We start from the raw sequence: 19,312 nt of genomic DNA, 5'->3' as shown, positions 1-19,312 counted from the left end.
CTGCCGAGGTATGAGAAGTACTCAACATATTCCAGAGTCTTTCCTTCAACATATATGGGAGATGGAATATTTAGCTGGCGAGGTGTGGGTTGACATGAGTTTTGTTTTGGCAATATTCAAGGACAGGCCGAGTTTCTTGTATGCAAAATTGAAGAGATCAAGAGTGGCTTGCAAATCTGGTGCAGTGTGGGCAACGACACTGCAGTTATATACGAACAACAGTTTGCAGATTTCTGTGGTGGTCAGTTTAGCTTTGGCACAGAGTGACCGAGGTATTAATACTGACACCAGAGGGCAGTTGCTCTTTGATGAGGTGAATAGCCACTATCAGGTAGATTGTGAATAGTATGGGGGCTCTCTCACAGCCTTGTTTGACCCCGGTCCGGATTTTGAAGGTGTCTGCTTCAGATCTCCCACTCAAGACAGTTGCAGTCATATCGTCATGAAGCAACTTCAGGATTGTGAAGAAGTTTTTTGGACATCCAAATGATTAGAGCATAATGCACAGAGCCTTGCGATTTACTGAATCAAATGCTTTGGTCAGGTCAATGAATGCAATGAAGAGTTCCTGATGTTGTTCGACAATTTTCTTGGATTTGTCTGGCAACAACACTATGTTGGCGGATCCTCTGGATGGCCTAAAGCCACACTGCGTCTCTGGGATGATTTCCTCAACCACAGGAAGTAGGCGATTCAGGAGAATGCACGTCAGATTTTCCCTGCTATGGAAAAGAAGGATATATTTCAATAGTTTCCACAGTTTGATTTATATTCCTTCTTGAAGATAGTTACAACTGTCACATTCCTGAAGTTTGGGGTGGGGGAGCTCTTTTTCCTCCCAAATCCAAAGGATAAGCACACAGAATCTTGATGTGAGCAACAGTGCATCAGTTTTGAAGACCTCAGCTGGAATAACATTGGGGCTGTTATTGTCTGTTCGATTGCTTGTTGCAGCTCTCCCATTGATGGTGATTCACCCATTGATTCTACCACAGGGCACTGGGGGATACCCTGGAGGGTATCAGCTGCCACTGTGGATTCACAGTTGAGGAGTTGTTCAAAATGTTCTATCCAGTGTTTAAAGATGATAGTTCCATCTGTAAGAAGAGAAATGCCATCCTGTGAATGAAAGGGATTTTGTCCACTTGACCTCAGTGTATAGATGGCCCTGGTGGCTTCAAAAAAGCTTCATATGTTGTGATGATCAGCATATTGTTGGATCTCTTGGGCTGTTTTGTCCCCCCACATGTCCTTTATCTTCTCGATTTGTCTTTGGTCATCAGCCTTGAGCTGTTGGTATAAAAATAAAAACAAGAAATGCTGGAAATACTCAGCAGGTCAGGCAGCATCTGTGGAGACAGAAGCAGAGTTAACGTTTCAGTGACCCTTCATCAGAACTGGCAGAGGCTAGAAATGTAATAGATTTTAAGCAAGTAAAGCGGAGGTGGGGCAAGAGATAACAAAAGAGGTGATGATAGGATAAGGGCATGCTGCCTTCTTGAGTTACGACCTTGGGTTGTTCTGTCTGGCAATGAAGGCTGCTTGTTTTTGTTCCAGGCAGTCACATATTTGAGCATCATTTTTTTTCCACCCAGTCTTGTTTACGGCGATGTCCCAATCCAATAGTCTGGGCACAAAAGTCTACCACAGCTGACTTTATTTGATCCCATTGTTCTGAAATGGAGTTGGATATGTGAAGATTTTCCAGATGGGTCATGAGCTGCACTTGGAATTCCTCTTTTCAGTTGGGTTTTTCTTAAAGCGGAGACATTGATCTGCTCCCTCTTGGACCTTTGGCCAAGCGATGTCTTGGTGCTGGGTGGATGTTCATCACTGATTGAACAAGTTGGTGATCTGTCCAGCAGGCATCAGTTCGCTGCCTGGATTGAGCAATACAGACATCCCTTAGATATTTGACCCGAACAATGACATTTTTTTTTATTCGTTCATGGAATGTGGGCGTCGCTGGCTAGGCCAGCATTTATTGCCCATCCCTAATTGCCCTTGAGAAGGTGGTGGTGAGCTGCCTTCTTGAACCGCTGCAGTCCATGTGGGTTAGATACACCCACAGTGCTGTTAGGAAGGGAGTTTTTTGACCCAGCGACTGTGAAGGAACGGTGATATAGTTCCAAGTCAGGATGGTGTGTGACTTGGAGAGGAACTTGCAGGTGGTGGTGTTTCCATGCATTTGCTGCCCTTGTCCTTCTAGTTGGTAGAGGTCACAGGAGGATGGAAGGTGCTGTTTAAGGAGCCTTGGTGTGTTGCTGCAGTGCATCTTGTAGATGGTACACACTGCTGTCACTGTGTGTCAGTGGTGGAGGGAGTGAATGTTTGTAGATGGGGTGCCAATCAAGCGGGCAGCTTTGTCCTGGATGGTGTCAAGCTTCTTGTGTTGTTGGAGCTGCACCCATCCAGACAAGTGGAGAGTATTCCATCACACTCCTGACTTGTGCCTTGTAGATAGTGGACAGGCTTTGGAGTCAGGAGATCAGTTACTTGCTGCAGGATTCCTAGCCTCTGATCTGCTCTTGTAGCCATGGTATTTATATGGCTACTCCAGTTCAGTTTCTGTTCAATGGTAGCCCCTAGGATGTTGATAGTGGGGGATTCAGCGATCGTAATGCCATTGAATGTCATGGGGAGATGGTTAGATTCTCTCTTGTTGGAGATAGTCATTGCCTGGCACTTGTGTGGCACGAATATTACTTACCATTTATCAGCCTAAGCCTGGATATTGTCCAGGTCTTGCTGCATTTCTACATGGACTGCTTCAGTATCTGAGGGGTCGCGAATGGTGCTGAACATTGTGCAATCATCAGCGAACATCCCGACTTCTGACCTCACGATTGAAGGAAGGTCATTGATGAAGCAGCTGAAGATGGTTGCGCCGAGAACACTACCATGAGGAACTTCTGCAGTGATGTCCTGGAGCTCAGATGATTGACCTCCAACAAACACAAGTATCTTCCTTTGCATTAGGTATGATTCCAACCAGCGGAGAGTTTTCCCCGATTCCCATTGACTCCAGTTTTGCTAGGGCTCCTTAATGCCATACTCGGTCAAATGCTGCCTTGATGTCAAGGACAGTCACTCTCACCTCACCTCTTGAGTTCAGCTCTTTTGTCCATGTTTGAACCAAAGCTGTGATGAGGTCAGGAGCTGAGTGGCCCTGGCGGAACCCAAACTGAGCGTCACTAAGCAGGTTATTGATAAGCAAGTGTCATCAACAGTGCCATCAAGCAGCACTTTCCATCACTTTACTGATGATTGAGAGTAGACTGATGGGGCAGTAATTGGCCAGGTTGGATTTGTCCTGCTTTTTGTGTACAGGACATACCTGGGCAATTTTCCACATTGTCGGGTGGATGCCAGTGTTGTAGCTGTACTGGAACAGCTTGGCTAGGGGCATGGCAAGTTCTGGAGCACAGGTCTTCAGTATTATTGCCGGAATGCTGTCAGGGCCCATAGCCTTTGCAGTATCCAGTACCTTCAGTCGTTTCTTGATATCACGTGGGGTGAATCGAATTGGCTGAAGTCTGGCATCTGTGATGCTGGGGACTTCAGGAGGAGGCCGAGATGGATCATCAACTCGGCACTTCTGGCTGAAGATTGTTGTAAATGCCTCTGCCTTATCTTTTGCACTAACTTGCTGGGCTCCCCCATCATTGAGGATCAGGATATTTGTGGAGCCACCTCCTCCAGTCAGTTACCTATCTTGACTCTATCTTTTCTCCGCTGGTCCAGTCCATTCCCACCTACATCCGTGACTCTTCTGACGCCCGATGTCATTTTGACAATTTCCAGTTTCCTGGCCCCAACCGCCTCTTCTTCACTATGGACATCCAATCTCCCTATACCTCCATCCCCCACCAGGACGGTTTGAGTGCGCTCCGCTTCTTCCTTGAACAGAGGTCCAACCAGTCCCCATCCACTGCCATCCTCCTCCGCCTGGCGAAACTTGTTCTCACATTGAACAACATTCTCCTTCAACTCCACTCACTTCCTTCTAGTAAAAGTGTTGCTATGGGTACCTGCATGGGTCCTAGTTATACTTGTCTTTTTGTGGGATATGTCAAACATTCCTTGTTCCTGTCCTACTCAGGCCCACTCCCCCAACTCTTTTTCCAGTACATTGATGACTCAATCGGTGCCATTTCCTGCTCCCGCCCTGAACTGGAAAACTTTATCAACTTTGCTTCAAATTTCCACCCTTCTCTCACCTTCACATGGTCCATCTCCGACACTTCCCTTTCCGTCCTCAACTTCTCTGTCTCCATCTCTGGAGATGGACTGTCCACTAATATCCATTATAAGCCCACCGACTCCCCTAGCTACCTAGACTACACTTCTTCACACCATGCCTTCGATAAGGACTCCATTCCATTCTCCCAGTTTCTCCGACGCATCTGCTCTGATGATGCTACCTTCCATGACAGCACTTCTGATATGTCTTCCTTTTTCCTCAACCGAGGATTCCCCCCACTGTGGTCAACAGGGCCCTCAACCGTGTCCAGCCCATTTCCTGCACCTCTACCCTCACCCCTACCCCTCCCTCCCAGAACCGCGATAGAGTTCCCCTTGTCCTCACTTTCCACCCCATCAGCCTCCATATCCAAAGGATCATCTTCTGCCATTTTCGCCACCTCCAGCGTGATGCCACTACCAAACGCATCTTCCCCTCCCTTCCCCGTCAGCATTCTGAAGGGATCGTTCCCTCCGCGACAGCCTGGTCCACTCCTCCATTACCCCCACCACCTCGTCCCCTTCCCACGGCACCTTCCCCTGCAATCGCAGGAGCTGTAATACCTGCCCATTTACCTCCTCTCTCCTCACGATCCAAGGCCCCAAACACTCCTTTCAGGTGAAGCAGCAATTTACTTGTACTTCTTTCAATGTAGTATGCTTTATTTGCTGCTCACAATGTAGTCTCCTCTACATTGGGGAGACCAAACGCAGACTGGCTGACCGCTTTGCGGAACACCTCCGCTCAGTCCGAAAGCATGACCCCGAGCTTCCGGTTGCTTGCCATTTCAACACACCCCCCCTGCTCTCATGCTCACATCTCTGTCCTTGGATTGCTGCAGTGTTCCAGTGAACATCAAAGCAAGCTCGAGGAACAGCATCTCATCTACTGATTAGGCACACTGCAGCCTGCCGGACTGAATAATTTCAGAGCATGACGGGCCCCCCATTTTACTTTTATTTTTAGTTATTTTTTCTTTTTTTACATTTTTTTTGTGTTTATTTTGTTATATTTTATCTTAGTTTGTTCAGTTTGCCTACCCACTTTTTTTTCATGTTTGTACTTGTGGCTGATCAGTTTTCAGTCCATTAACACCCCATCTGCACTAATGCTTTGTCTTTCAACACACCATTAACATATTGTTTCCCTTTGCTCCATGACCATCTGGTCGCCTATTCTGTGACCTTGCCCTATCTACACCTTTTCCTTTGTTATCTCTTGCCCCACCCCCATTTTACTTGCTTAAAACCTTTCACATTTCAAATATCTGTTAGTTCTGAAGAAAGATCACTGACCTGAAACGTTAACTCTGCTTCTGTCTCCACAGATGCTGCCAGACCTGCTGAGTATTGCCAGCATAACAAAGAACAGTACAGCACAGGAACAGGCCATTCGGCCCGCCAAGCCTGCGCCGATCTTGATGCCTGACTAAACTAAAACCTTCTGCACTTCCGGGGTCCGTATCCCTCTATTCCCATCCTATTCATGTATTTGTCAAGATGCCTCTTAAACATCTCTATGGTACCTGCTTCCACCACCTCCCTGGCAACAAGTTCCAGGCACTCACCACCCTCTGTGTAAAGAACTTGCCTCGCACATCCCCTCTAAACTTTGCCCCTCTCACCTTAAACCTATGTTCCCTAGTAACTGACTCTTCCACCATGGGAAAAAGCTTCTGACTATCCACTCTGTCCAGGACGCTTACAACTTTGTAAACCTCTATCATGTTGCCCCCTCCACCTCCGTCGTTCCAGTGAAAACAATCAGAGTTTATCCAACCTCTCCTCATAGCTAATGCCCTCCAGACCAGGCAACATCCTGGTAAACCTCTTTGTACCCTCTCCAAAGCCTCCGTGTCCTTCTGGTAGTGTGGCGACCAGAATTGCACGCAATATTCTAAGTGTGGCCTAACTAAAGTTCTGTACTGCTGCAGCATGACTTGCCAATTTTTATACTCTATGCCCCGACCGATGAAGGCAAGCATGCCGTATGCCTTCTTGACTACCTTATCCACCTGCGTTGCCACTTTCAGTGACCTGTGGACCTGTACGCCCAGATCTCTCTGCCTGTCAATACTCCTAAGGGTTCTGCCATTTACTGTATACTTCCCACCTGCATTAGACCTTCCAAAATGCATTACCTCACATTTGTCCAGATTAAACTCCATCTGCCATTTCTCCGCCCAAGTCTCCAACCGATCTATATCCTGCTGTATCCTCGGACAATCCTCATCACTATCCACAACTCCACCAACCTTTGTGTCGTCCACAAATTTACTAATCAGACCAGCTACATTTTCCTCCAAATCATTTATATATACCACAAACAGCAAAGGTCCCAGCACTGATTCCTGCGGAACACCACTAGTCACATCCCTCCATTCAGAAAAGCACCCTTCCACTGCTCCCCTCTGTCTCCTATGACCGAGCCAATTCTGTATCCATCTTGCCAGCTCGCCTCTGATCCCATGTGACTTCACCTTTTGTACCAGTCTGCCATGAGGGACCTTGTCAAAGGCTTTACTGAAGTCCATATAGATAACATCCACTGCTCTTCCTTCATCAATCATCTTCATCACTTCCTCAAAAAACTCAATCATATTAGTGAGACACGACCTCCCCTTCACAAAACCATGCTGCCTCTCGCTAATAAGTTGGTTTGTTTCCAAATGGGAGTAAATCCTGTCCCAAAGAATCCTCTCCAATAATTTCCCTACCACTGACGTAAGGCTCACCGACCTATAATTTCCTGGATTATCCTTGCTACCCTTCTTAAACACAGAACAACATTGGCTATTCTCCAGTCCTCTGGGACCTCACCTGTAGCCAATGAGGATGCAAAGATTTCTGTCAAGGCCCCAGCAATTTCTTCCCTTGCCTCCCTCAGTATTCTGGGGTAGATCCCATCAGGCCCTGGGGACTTATCTACCTTAATGCTTTGCAAGACGCCCAACACCTCCTCCTTTTTGATAATGACATGACTGAGACTATCTACACTCCCTTCCCTAGGCTCATCATCCACCAAGTCCTTCTCTTTGGTAAATACTGATGCAAAGTACTCATTTAGTACCTCGCCCATTTCCTCTGGCTCCACACGTAGATTCCCTTGTCTGTCCTTGAGTGGGCCGACCCTTTCCCTAGTTACCCTCTTGCTCTTTATATATGTATAAAAAGCCTTGGGATTTTCCTTAATCCTGTCTTGCATATCTTTTTTATTTTCAATTTCCAGCATCCACAGTATTTTACTTTTATTCCTCCAGTAATTTGTTTAATTGTCCACCACCATCCACGGCTGGATGTGGCAGGACTGTAGAGCTTAGATCTGTACTATTGGTTATGGGATTGCTTGGCTCTGTCTATTGCATGCTGCTTACGCAGTTTGGCATGCAAGTAGTCCTCTGTTGCAGCTTCACCAGGTTGACACCTCATTTTTAGGTATGCTTGGCGCTGCTCCTGGCATGCCCTCCTGCACTCTTCATTGAACCAGGGTTGGTCTCCTGGCTTGGTAATGGTGGAGTGGAGCATATGCCGGGCCATGAGGTTACAGATTGTGGTCGAGTACAATTCTGCTGCTGCTGATGGTCCACAACGCTTCATGGATGCCCAGATTTTCATTGCTAGATCTGTTCTAAATCTGTCCCCTTTAGCACGGTGATAGTGCCACACAACATGATGGAGGGTATCCTCAATGTGAAGGCGGGACTTCGTCTCCACAAGGACTGTGTGGTGGTCACTCCTACCAATACTGTCATGGACAGATGCATCTGCGGCAGGCAGACTGGTGAGGACAAGGTCAAGTATGTTTTTCCCTCTTGTTGGTTTCCTCACCAGCTGCCGCAGACCCAGTCTAGCAGCTACGTCCTTTAGGATTTGGCCAGCTCGGTCAGTAGTGGTGCTACCGAGCCACTCTTGGTGATGGCCATTGAAGTCCCCCACCCAGAGTACATTCTGCACCCTTGCCACCCTCAGTGCTTCCTCCAAGTAGTGTTCAACATGGAGGAGTACTGACTCATCAGCTGAGGGAGGGCGGTAGGTGGTAATCAGCAGGAGGTTTCCTTGCCCATGTTTGACCTGATACCATGAGATTTCATGGGGTCCAGAGTCGATGTTGAGGACTCCCAGGGCAACTCCCTCCCTACTGTATACCACTGGCCCACCACCTCTGCTGGGTCTGTCGTGCCGGTGGGACAGGACATACCCGGGGATGGTGATGTCTGGGACATTGTAAGGTATGATTCCGTGAGTATGACTATGTCAGGTTGTTGCTTGACTAGTCTGTGGGACAGCTCTCCCAACTTTGGCACAAGATCCCAGATGTTAGTAAGGAGGACTTTGCAGGGTCAACAGGGCTGGATTTGCCGTTGTCGTTTCCGGGGCCTAGGTTGATGCCGGCTGGTCCGTCTGGTTTCATTCCTTTTTATTAACTTCGTAGCGGTTAGATACAACTGAGTGGCTTGCTAGGCCATTTCAGAGGGCATGTAAGAGTCAACCACATTGCTGTGGGTCTGGAGTCACATGTAGGCCAAACCAGGTAAGGACAGCAGATTTCCTTCCCTAAAGGGAATTGGTGAACCAGATGGGTTTTTACAACAATCGACAATGGTTTCATGGCCATTAGACTAACTTTTAATTCCAGATTTATTAATTGAATTCAAATTCCACCTTCTGCTATGGTGGGATTCAAACCCATATCCCCAGAACAATACCCTGGGTCTCTGGGTTTCTAGTCCAGTGACAATACCACTATGCCTCTGCCTTCCCTAATCCAGGAGGTGCTAATGCTTTGATCTACAATGCCTCCATGTGGTTCCGTATTTGTCCTCGTTATAATGAGGCTATACTGAGCACACTGTCAGCAGGATGCCATTTGCATTGGCTTTTCCCACTCCATGTTTTCCCAATGGTTCCTTCCAGACATCGGATTCATAGCCAAGCCCAGCATTAAAATCCCCCAGAAGGATTTTTTCTTCTTCTTTTGGGATGGCAGTCAGGACTTCATTAAGATCGGAGTAGAACTTTTCCTTGACATCTTTATCAGAGTCAAGGGTTGGGGCATAATGATGACAGTGACAAATTGGTTGTGGCTGAGGTGTAAGTGAAGTGTCATGAGTCATTCACTTATGCAGTTGAGGAGTTTCGGCAATACAACCAAGATCCTACTCCAGATGACAAAGCCAACTCCTGTGGACACGAGGGTCGCTGTCAGCCTTTCATTTCCAGTAGAAGGTATATCCCCTGCTTGTTTCTTCAGCTGCCTTTCCACAGGAAGGCGTGTCTCACTGAGGGTAATGATGTCAATTTGGAGTCTTGATGGCTCACATTATACGACTGCAGTTCTTCTTTATGGGCGGTCAATCGAGATTGTCCACGAGCGTTTCAACATTCCAAGTTGCAAAATTTAGAGTTTTCTTTCCGACTGCAAAATTGGTGAACCCGCTGGGTGTGATTCCCGAGCCAGGAGAAAGTTGGACAGCCTATTTGTAAGGCACCTTTCCCATTGGGGCAAGCAGAGAGTATCCTGGAGAGGATAGTTCAGTCCCAATACAGGTGACCAACGACTTTCATGCATCTGGCGCCTGTATCAAGATTCTGACTAGGGGCTCATAGGTTCACAGCCCTGTCCCAATCCTCCATCACCACAGGACATGGTAAATGGGTAGAAGCCTGTGCGTGACTTTGTTTAATGTGGGGACCATCATTGTCCACACAATCTTGACAGGCTGGTGGTCTGATTTCAATTACATGTCAAACCACAATGACCATCTGACAATCAACATCTGACATGTGGGAGTCTTTCAAACGTCAGTTGATTAGAATCCAGGACCAGCATGTTCCTGTGAGGAAGAAGGATGAGTTTGGCAAGTTTCGGGAACCTTGGATAACGCGGGATATTGTGAGCCTAGTCAAAAAGAAAAAGGAAGCATTCGTAAGGGCTGGAAGGCTAGGAACAGACGAATTCCTTGAGGAATATAAAGACAGTAGGAAGGAACTTAAGCAAGGAGTCAGGAGGGCTAAAAGGGGTCATGAAAAGTCATTGGCAAACAGGATTAAGGAAAATCCCAAGGCTTTTTATACGTATATAAAGAGCAAGAGGGTAACTAAGGAAAGGGTTGGCCCACTCAAGGACAGAGAAGGGAATCTGTGTGTGGAGCCAGAGGAAATGGGCGAGGAATTAAATGAGTACTTTGCATCAGTATTTACCAAAGAGAAGGACTTGGTGGATGATGAGCCTAGGGAAGGGAGTGTAGATGTCTCAAGTCATCTCATTATCAAAAAGGAGGTGGTGTTGGGTGTCTTGCAAAGCATTAAGGTAGATAAGTCCCCAAGGCCTGATGGGATCTACCCCAGAATACTGAGGGAGGCAAGGGAAGAAATTGCTGGGGCCTTGACAGAAATCTTTGCATCCTCATTGGCTACAGGTGAGGTCCCAGAGAACTGGAGAATAGCCAATGTTGTTCCTTTGTTTAAGAAGGGTAGCAAGGATAATCCAGGAAATTATAGGCCGGTGAGCCTTAAGTCAGTGGTAGGGAAATTATTGGAGAGGATTCTTTGGGACAGGATTTACTCCCATTTTGAAACAAACCAACTTATTAGCGAGAGGCAGCATGGTTTTGTGAAGGGGAGGTTGTATCTCACTAATTTGATTGAGTTTTTTGAGGACGTGATGAAGATGATTGATGAAGGAAGGGCAGTGGATGTTATCTCAATGGACTTCAGTAAAGCCTTTGACATGGCAGACTGGTACAAAAGGTAAAGTCACACGGGATCCGAGGTGAGCTGGCAAGATGGATACAGAACTGGTTCAGTCATAGGAGACAGAGGGGAGCAGTGGAAGGGTGCTTTTCTGAATGGAGGGATGTGACTAGTGGTGTTCCGCAGGAATCAGTGCTGGGACCTTTGCTGTTTGTAGTATTTATAAATGATTTGGAGGAAAATGTAGCTGGCCTGATTAGTAAGTTTGCAGACGACACAAAGGTTGGTGGAGTTGTGGATAGTGATGAGGATTGTCAGAGGATACAGCAGGATATAGATCGGTTGGAGACTTGGGCGGAGAAATGGCAGATGGAGTTTAATCCGGACAAATGTGAGGTAATGCATTTTGGAAGGTCTAATGCAGGTGGGAAGTATACAGTAAATGGCAGAACCCTTAGGAGTATTGACAGGCAGAGAGATCTGGGCGTACAGGTCCACAGGTCACTGAAAGTGGCAACGCAGGTGGATAAGGTAGTCAAGAAGGCATACGGCATGCTTGCCTTCATCGGTTGGGGCATAGAGTATAAAAATTGGCAAGTCATGCTGCAGCAGTACAGAACTTTAGTTAGGCCACACTTAGAATATTGCGTGCAATTCTGGTCGCCACACAACCAGAAGGACTTGGAGGCTTTGGAGAGGGTACAGAAGAGGTTTACCAGGATGTTGCCTGGTCTGGAGGGCATTAGCTATGAGGAGAGGTTGGCTAAACTCGGATTATTTTCACTGGAACGATGGAGGTGAATGGGCGTCATGATAGAGGTTTACAAAGTTATGAGCGGCATGACCAGAGTGGACAGTCAGAAGCTTTATCCCAGGGTGGAAGAGTCAGTTACTAGGGGACATAGGTTTAAGGTGAGAGGGGCAAAGTTTAGAGGGGATATGCGAGACAAGTTCTTTACACAGAGGGTGGTAAGTGCCTGGAACTTGCTGCCGGGGGAGGTGGTGGAAGCAGGTACGATAGCGACGTTTAAGAGGCATCTTGACAAATACTTGAATAGGATGGGAATAGAGGGATACGGTCCCCGGAAGTGCAGAAGGTTTTAGTTTAGGCAAGCATCAAGATCGGCGCAGGCTTGGAGGGCCGAATGGCCTGTTCCTGTGCTGTACTGTTCTTTGTTCTTTTGAGCAAGACCGCCTTGCCACTGCAGCTTTCTTCCACCAACGTACAGTCTTCCTTTGCCTGTTCTGCCGTTGAGGACTTTTTGGACCGCGTGTTTGGCACCTCGCCCCGACCTTGCTGCCATGGGAGGCCCTACCAGGATCAAGGAGCTCCTGACAGCATCAAAGAATTATTGGGACCCATAAGCCTCTCCACCACATCAACGTGGAGAGCCACAGTATAAATGAGACAATTTCTCTAGCACCCATTACTTGAATTAGTATTATAGTACTGCTCCCTAAAGTAGTTCCAGAGGACTGGGTAATGCAGCGGATTACAGACCAATCATTTAACTCTGACTGCTCATTCAAATTGAGGCCAGATTGGCAAGAAAGTCTTCCATTGTATGACAATGAATTTCAGTAGAAGAACATGGGAAATAAGAGTCGTCGGCCATTCGACCTCTCAAGCCTGCTTCTCCATTCAATATCATAGCTGATCATCTCCTTCAACTTCACTTTCCTACCCACTCCCCATGTCCCTCGATTCCAAGAGATCAAAAATGTGTCGATCTCAGTCTTGAATATACTCAACGATAAAGCATCCACAATCCTCTGGGATAGACTAATCCAAATATTCACACTAGCATTGAATGGAATGAATTGTTTTCCCCCCCTCCATGCTTCCTCCCCTCTGCCCACTCCCCTCCTCTTCCCCTGCAATTGGTGGATGCACTTTAACAAATTATGTTGCCTTTTGAATTCCAATAGTCAGCAGATTCCCAATATTTTCTACTACCACTACACAGAGTCAGTTTTCAATTGATCATTTGTCTTTAATTGCTTTTAGTGTGGAACATTATCAAATCCCCTATAAAAGTTCTATCAAATACATTATAGTTCCTCAACACCCCTTGCCCACTATTTTTCTTACTTCCTTAAAAAGGTGTAGTAAATTTGTTCATGGAACATGTCCTGTTACATCCAAGACCATATTGATTTCCCCTTATGATCTCATGTTTTTGAGTGATCAACATCTTGAAACGGTCACCCAAAAAATTCCTGAATTCAGGAATCATTCTTTTTGCATACAAATCCCTTATACATAGAGTTCCTTGCAAAATTAAGTACAACCCAAGACATCTGGGGCTGAATTTTAACCTCAGGGGGTTTGGGGCAGCTGGAGGTTTAAAGTCTCAGAAATCAGTTTCCTGACCCAAACTCGCTTCCAACTTGCCCATTTCCAGCTTTAACTGAGACTGGAAGGTGAGCAGGTGACTAACCTGATCAAGGAAGCAGGTTGGAACTTTACATATGATACTGAGGCCGCAAACTTCATAGTTCAAGTTTAAAATCTGAATGACAATCAGCTGGGTTTCTCGAAGGCTCAGTAAACCTGGCAGCTTCCACGAGGTGGTGAATACCTGGTGGATTCAGGAGGTCAGTGCCTTTACACTTACCTTCTAAATCCAGGTGCCTGCCTGTGGAGCCTTCACATTCGGGCATTCGCCCCACATGACCTTCCCCACAAGGCCTCTGAGCTGCCACTTAGGATTAGCAGTATACCAGATCAATTCCCACTTTCCTTCACCACGCTCCCTCCAGTTAACCCCCAGCCAGCAGCCTGTCCCTGGAGCAGACTTACCTGCTACTGCACTGGTCTGCCCTCCCTTCATGTAAACTCCCCAAACCATATTCACATCCACCCACTTGACCTCGCTATCTCACATAGTCTTGCTAGTCCCAATTGTATCCCTTGTATCAACTACAAGGAAGTGATCAGAGATAGCCTTATCTGCATCACTCTCCACCAACATCCCCATTCCACCGCAAGCCTACCTCATTCTATATCCATCCCTGGAAAAAGCTATCCCCCTGTTCACTTACAATTGCACTTTCAAAATCTCAACTATCTAGCCTTTGGCCCTCTGTTCACCACAACATTTCTGCAGCTACTGATTTGCTCAACTGCACCCTCACCTCCACCTTTGATGCCCGAGTTCCCAATAAAAAGATAAGTCTCTCTCACATAGGCTGTTCCCCCTGATATGGCCCTCATCTCCCCTCCCAGACTTGAAAGGATATGGGGGACAACTGGTTTAGCCATCCACCGCCAGATCTGGCTGGACCACTTAAAACACTACCGAGTCCTGCTCTCATCTGCTAAAACTGCTCCCTTATTCCAAGATCATCCTGGAATGCAAAGATAATCCCCAGCTTCTTTACTGCAAATCGTCTTCTTAAACTCCTCTCCCCTGTCCCCTCCACCCCACCTCCAGCAAGTGACTTTTGTCACCAAGATTGAGACTATCCGATCACCTGCCTCTGCCACTAACTAACCTGGCCAGACTTCCTATAATACACCCCTTGCCCTAGCCCCAGACTCTCATCTTTCTCTAGTTCTCTATCTCCCCTCATGCCCTCTGAGCTCATCTTGCCCACGAGACCCACCTCCTGCTCCCTCGATCCTATTTTCACGAAACTGATCACCCACCCAATTTCCCCTCCTGGTCCCCATGATAGCAGATATTGTAAACAGTCTCTACCTTCAGGTGTTGTCCCTCTCTCCTTTAAATCTGCCATCACTTCTCACCTCAAAGAACCAACCCCTGACCCCACCGCCCTTGCAAACTACAAACCCATCTCCAACCTCCCTTTTCTCTCCAAAGTTCTTGAACGTGTTGACACTTTCCAAACCTGTTTCCATCTTTCTTGGAACACAATGCTTGAATCCCTCCAATCAGGTTTCTGCCCCTTCTACAGTACCAAAACAGCTCACAAATGACACCCTATGTGTCTATGACAAAGGTAAACTTTCTCTCCTGGTCCTTCTCGACCTGTAGTCAGCTGCGTCAAAGGCTGCAGACATCATCCTCCTCCAACACCTCTCCACTGCCATCTAGCTGGGTGAGATTGCTCTCATCTAGTTCCATTCTTGTCTAATCATAGCCAGAGAATCACTTGCAATGACTTCTCTTCCTGCTCCCGCAAGGTTACTTCTGGTGTCCCTCAAGGATGTATCCTCGACCCCTCTCCTAGTTCTCATCTATATGCTGCCCCTCGCCGACAACATCCGAAAGCAGTGTTAGTTTTCACACGTATGCTGATGACACTCAGCTGTACCTCACCACCACTTCTCTCCACTCTTCCATTGTTGCTAAAATATCAGACTGCTTATCTGATGTCCAATACTTGATGAGAAGAAATTTCCTCCAATTCAATAATGGGAAGACTGAAGCCATTGTTTTTGGCCCCTGCTCCAAACTCGTTTCCCTCACTACTGACTCCATCCCTCTTCCTGGCAACAGTCTGAGATTAAGTCAGTCTGTTCACATTTTTTCTGGTGACACAGTTAACCCGGAGATGAACTTCCAATCTCATTCATGCCATCACTAAGACCACCTATTTCCACCTCTGTAACATCACCTCGGCTTTTTCCTCCGTCTCATCTGCTGCTGAAATACTCATTCATGCTTTCGTTAGCTCTAGACTTGACTATTCCAGCACACTCCTGGCTGGTTTCCCATTCTACTTTCCGTAAACTTGAGGTCATCCAAAACTCTGCTGCCTGTGTCCTAACTCGCACCATGTCCCGTTCACCTATCACCCCTGTGCTTGCTGACCTACATTGGCTCCCAGTAAAGCAATGTCTTGATTTTAAAATTCTCATCCTCGTTTTCAAATTCCTCTTTTGCCTCAGCCCTCCCCAGCTCTGTAATCTCCTCCAATCGCACAAGCCTCCAAGATATCTGCGCTTCTCTAATTCTGGCCTCGTGTGCATCTATGATTTTAGTTGCTCCACCATTGGTGGCCATAGGCCCCATGCTCTGAAATATCCTCCCTACACCTTTCAGCCTCACTTTTTTCCTTTAAGACATTCCTTAAAACCTACCTCTTTAACCAAGCTTTATCTTCTTTTGTGGCTCAGTGTCATACTTTGTTTTACAATGTTCCTGTGAAGTGCTTTGGGACACTACCAGAAGGACGTGGAGGCTTTGGAGAGGGTACAGAGGAGGTTTACCAGGATGTTGCCTGGTCTGGAGGGCATTAGCTATGAGGAGAGGTTGGGAAAACTCGGATTGTTTTCACTGGAACGATGGAGGTGGAGGGGCGACATGATAGAGGTTTACAAAGTTATGAGCAGCATGAACAGAGTGGATAGTCAGAAGCTTTTTCCCAGGGTGGAAGAGTGAGTTACTAGGGGACATAGGTTTAAGGGACAAAGTTTAGAGGGGATGTGCGAGGCAAGTTTCTTTTTTTTTTTTACACAGAGGGTGGTGAGTGCTTGGAATTTGCTGCCAGGGGAGGTGGTGGAAGCAGATACGATAGCGACGTTTAAGAGACATCTTGACAAATATATGAATAGGAAGGGAATAGAGGGATGTGGGCCCCGGAAGTGCAGAAGGTGTTAGTTTAGGCAGGCATCAAGATCGGCGCAGGCTTGGAGGGCCGAATGGCCTGTTCCTGTGCTGTACTGTTCTTTGTTAAAAGGTGCATATAAGTTGTTGTTGGTTACTGACCGGCATCCCCCCCCCCCCCCACTCAACTAGAGGCCAGCCTATCAACCAGGCTGACTACCATAAGGAACCGATCAATGACATCACCGACATCCGGGGGAATCCTGAATTGCAGATTTCCCCCAACTTTGACTGACCTGCTCCCTTGGGCCAGTCAATAAACATTCTGTCTCTATTTTCTGGTACATCAAACTTATCTTCTAGCAGTTAAAGCAAGAATTTTCATTCATATACCTCTCACAAATTGAAAAATTCTCACTGAGGCATGCAAGAAGTGTAAGTTAGAATATGTAGTTCAATCATGTACAGAAAAAGAAAGAAAGAGAAAGAAAAAATGGGATGAAGAGAGAGATAAGAGACAGAAAGAGTAAATTTAAAAAAAATCTGTAACAATAATTACAGGAATAAAACTCCACAATTGTAAAAGTTAATTTTTCGTGCCAGAGAGGTTGTTTGGCAGTAATCAAGACTTGTCACACCATTAAAAATTCATTTACACTTGAAATGGACAAGCCCCAACTAGTGGGCAAATACTGCAAATTCATGCCCTCATGTATTTGAAAGTAGAGTCTCTCGCAGCGGTACCAGCATAGCACAGCTTATGGAAGAGCAAGGCAACTTGGACTGTAACTTCCCTATTTCCACGTTTTACTGCGTACATACGTACTCTGGAAATTGATGCCTGATTTGCTCAATAATGACTGACAGTGCCGATAGCCTCACCCTTATTCCTACTGCAAAATCTGGGCCAATGTCTCATCCAATAGACGGCACCTTCAAGAGTGCATCACTCGTTCAGTATTGCACTGAATTAACAACTTAAAGTACGTGCTCCAGTGTCTGGAGAGAAACTTGAACCCTCAACCTTCTGAATCAGAGGCAAGAGTGCCACCTCTAAGCCAAGGTCAACAGTTAGACTTTCAATGTTTGGACATCTAGGAGACACCATCCTACATCTGAATATCTAAATTAATTGCAGGTAGATTATTTTTATATTTGGTTTAGCAATGCACTGGATTTGCAATCAATGTGGTGCCAAACAGAAGTAATTCAGGATTTCATCCTTCAAGTGGTTCAGCACCAGTTGGCGCTAGCCAGCCCCAACTCTGGACTTGCACGACAACTTTAGTGTTGGTACAAAGTAGAAACTGTGTCACATTGATGACTAAGCTGTGTAAACACATCCCTGGCATGAATTCTAACTAGTCCAGGCAATCTGGTTACATATAAATGTTTGGAATTGTTTGAAACAAACTGGTATAACTACCATCTACATAGGTTATTGATCCCAAAACGAATTCTTACAGAACGGTTAGAAGCAGAAACCAAACATAGAAAAGTAGGAAGTGCAAGTTAGAATTTAGACTAGGGAAACAGGAAGCCAACAAAACAGGGACAAGCTGGGAAGGAAACACAAGCAGCTAGTATAGTTTTCTCATTTTTAATTTTAATTAATACATGAAGCCAATGTTTTTGGTTGAGAATGAAGAAAGGGAAATGGAGTGGCCAAATTGAAGGCCTATGTTAAATACTATACATTTTGGATTAGAATGAAAGCTCAATCGTTCCCTACATTCATCAATGTCCTCGATAATAGATTGTCAAACCCAAGAGGACACTTTATTTTGCAAAGTCAAGTAGAAAATGCATACATTTAATTTTCAATTTCTTTAGTCAGACAGTTACCTCCAGGATGATGAAGATTTTTTGTGCTGTCTCTATAACATGGTACAAACGACAAACATGTTGGTGACTCAAATTCTTCATTGCTTCAATTTCCGTTTGAACACGCGGCAAGTCTTCCTACCAAAGAAAAATATGCACATTGGGACAAACTATTCTGTTTGAATTCAGCCCTCGGCCTGATGGGATGAAAAACCTTGTTTAACCAACGCTGAGGGTCTCATCTTAAGTTCTTAATGATACCTTCAAAACTATATCTCAATATCAGTCAAACTGTCGAGAGAGGAAGAATTAACTACTTCAAGTTATATCATCCTTCCATTATTTCTCTGTGAACTTACCCCAAGTGATTCTTTGTCCATGATCTTTACAGCAACTTTTTCCCTTGTCAGTATGTGGCAAGCCAGCTTTACTTTAGCAAACCCTCCTGTAGGGGAAAAAGAAAATTCAAGCAATTTACTTGATATTTCTCCAAGGACCAGTAAGCTTTACTTTCAAAGTTTTATCCTCCACCTAACAGGAATATCAGGCTGCCCCACCTTACATGAACTAAACCTCAGATAATTTAGTTTTTCTTGAATATTTTTAAAATGTCAATCTCCTGTGGTGTTGCGCATGCTCAGTTAGGGACCAATTTGAATTTTTCATATTAACAGAATTAGAGGGCTGGGAATAATGGATCCAAACATGGGGGAAAGTGAGGAAAGGAAACAGGAGGGTAATTCAGATAGGCAGTGGTAATGGGAATGAGACCTAGAACAACCAGCCATCAGGGCAGGAGAAATAGCACTCTTTCCTCACTGGCTGTATTATTGGAAATTAATTGGGGAAGAAGGGTTACTGTAGCCAGATAGGAGTAAGACAGCATAGCCTCAGCAATCTGTTGCAATATTAAAATAATACTTTCACCTACTCTATCCCCCTTGGAAAGGGAGGGTAGCATGAAATTGGGCTGAAATCATGCCAGCTGAGGAAGCAGAGGTGGTAGGATCATGGGGAATTAATTTGCACAGTGATAG

The 19,312-nt window shown here is 45.9% G+C and overlaps 1 protein-coding gene across 3 annotated transcripts in view; it reads right to left on the bottom strand.

The window, feature by feature from the left end:
• The window catches only part of melk (maternal embryonic leucine zipper kinase), a 138,609-nt gene that overhangs the window by 101,573 nt on the left and 17,724 nt on the right, over window positions 1-19,312 (bottom strand). For all 3 annotated transcript variants that reach the window (XM_068030308.1, XM_068030310.1, XM_068030309.1), the window contains 2 exons: window positions 18,635-18,720; window positions 18,297-18,413 (listed from right to left, as the gene is read on the bottom strand). In XM_068030308.1, the coding sequence (XP_067886409.1) occupies window positions 18,297-18,413; window positions 18,635-18,720 (203 nt within the window). The remainder of the gene's footprint in view (window positions 1-18,296; window positions 18,414-18,634; window positions 18,721-19,312) is intronic.

This window comes from Heterodontus francisci, chromosome 4 (assembly GCF_036365525.1).
Source record: "Heterodontus francisci isolate sHetFra1 chromosome 4, sHetFra1.hap1, whole genome shotgun sequence".
Taxonomy (NCBI): domain Eukaryota; kingdom Metazoa; phylum Chordata; class Chondrichthyes; order Heterodontiformes; family Heterodontidae; genus Heterodontus; species Heterodontus francisci.
Note: the sequence above shows the minus strand (reverse complement) of the source record. Positions and strands in the feature narration are given on the sequence as shown.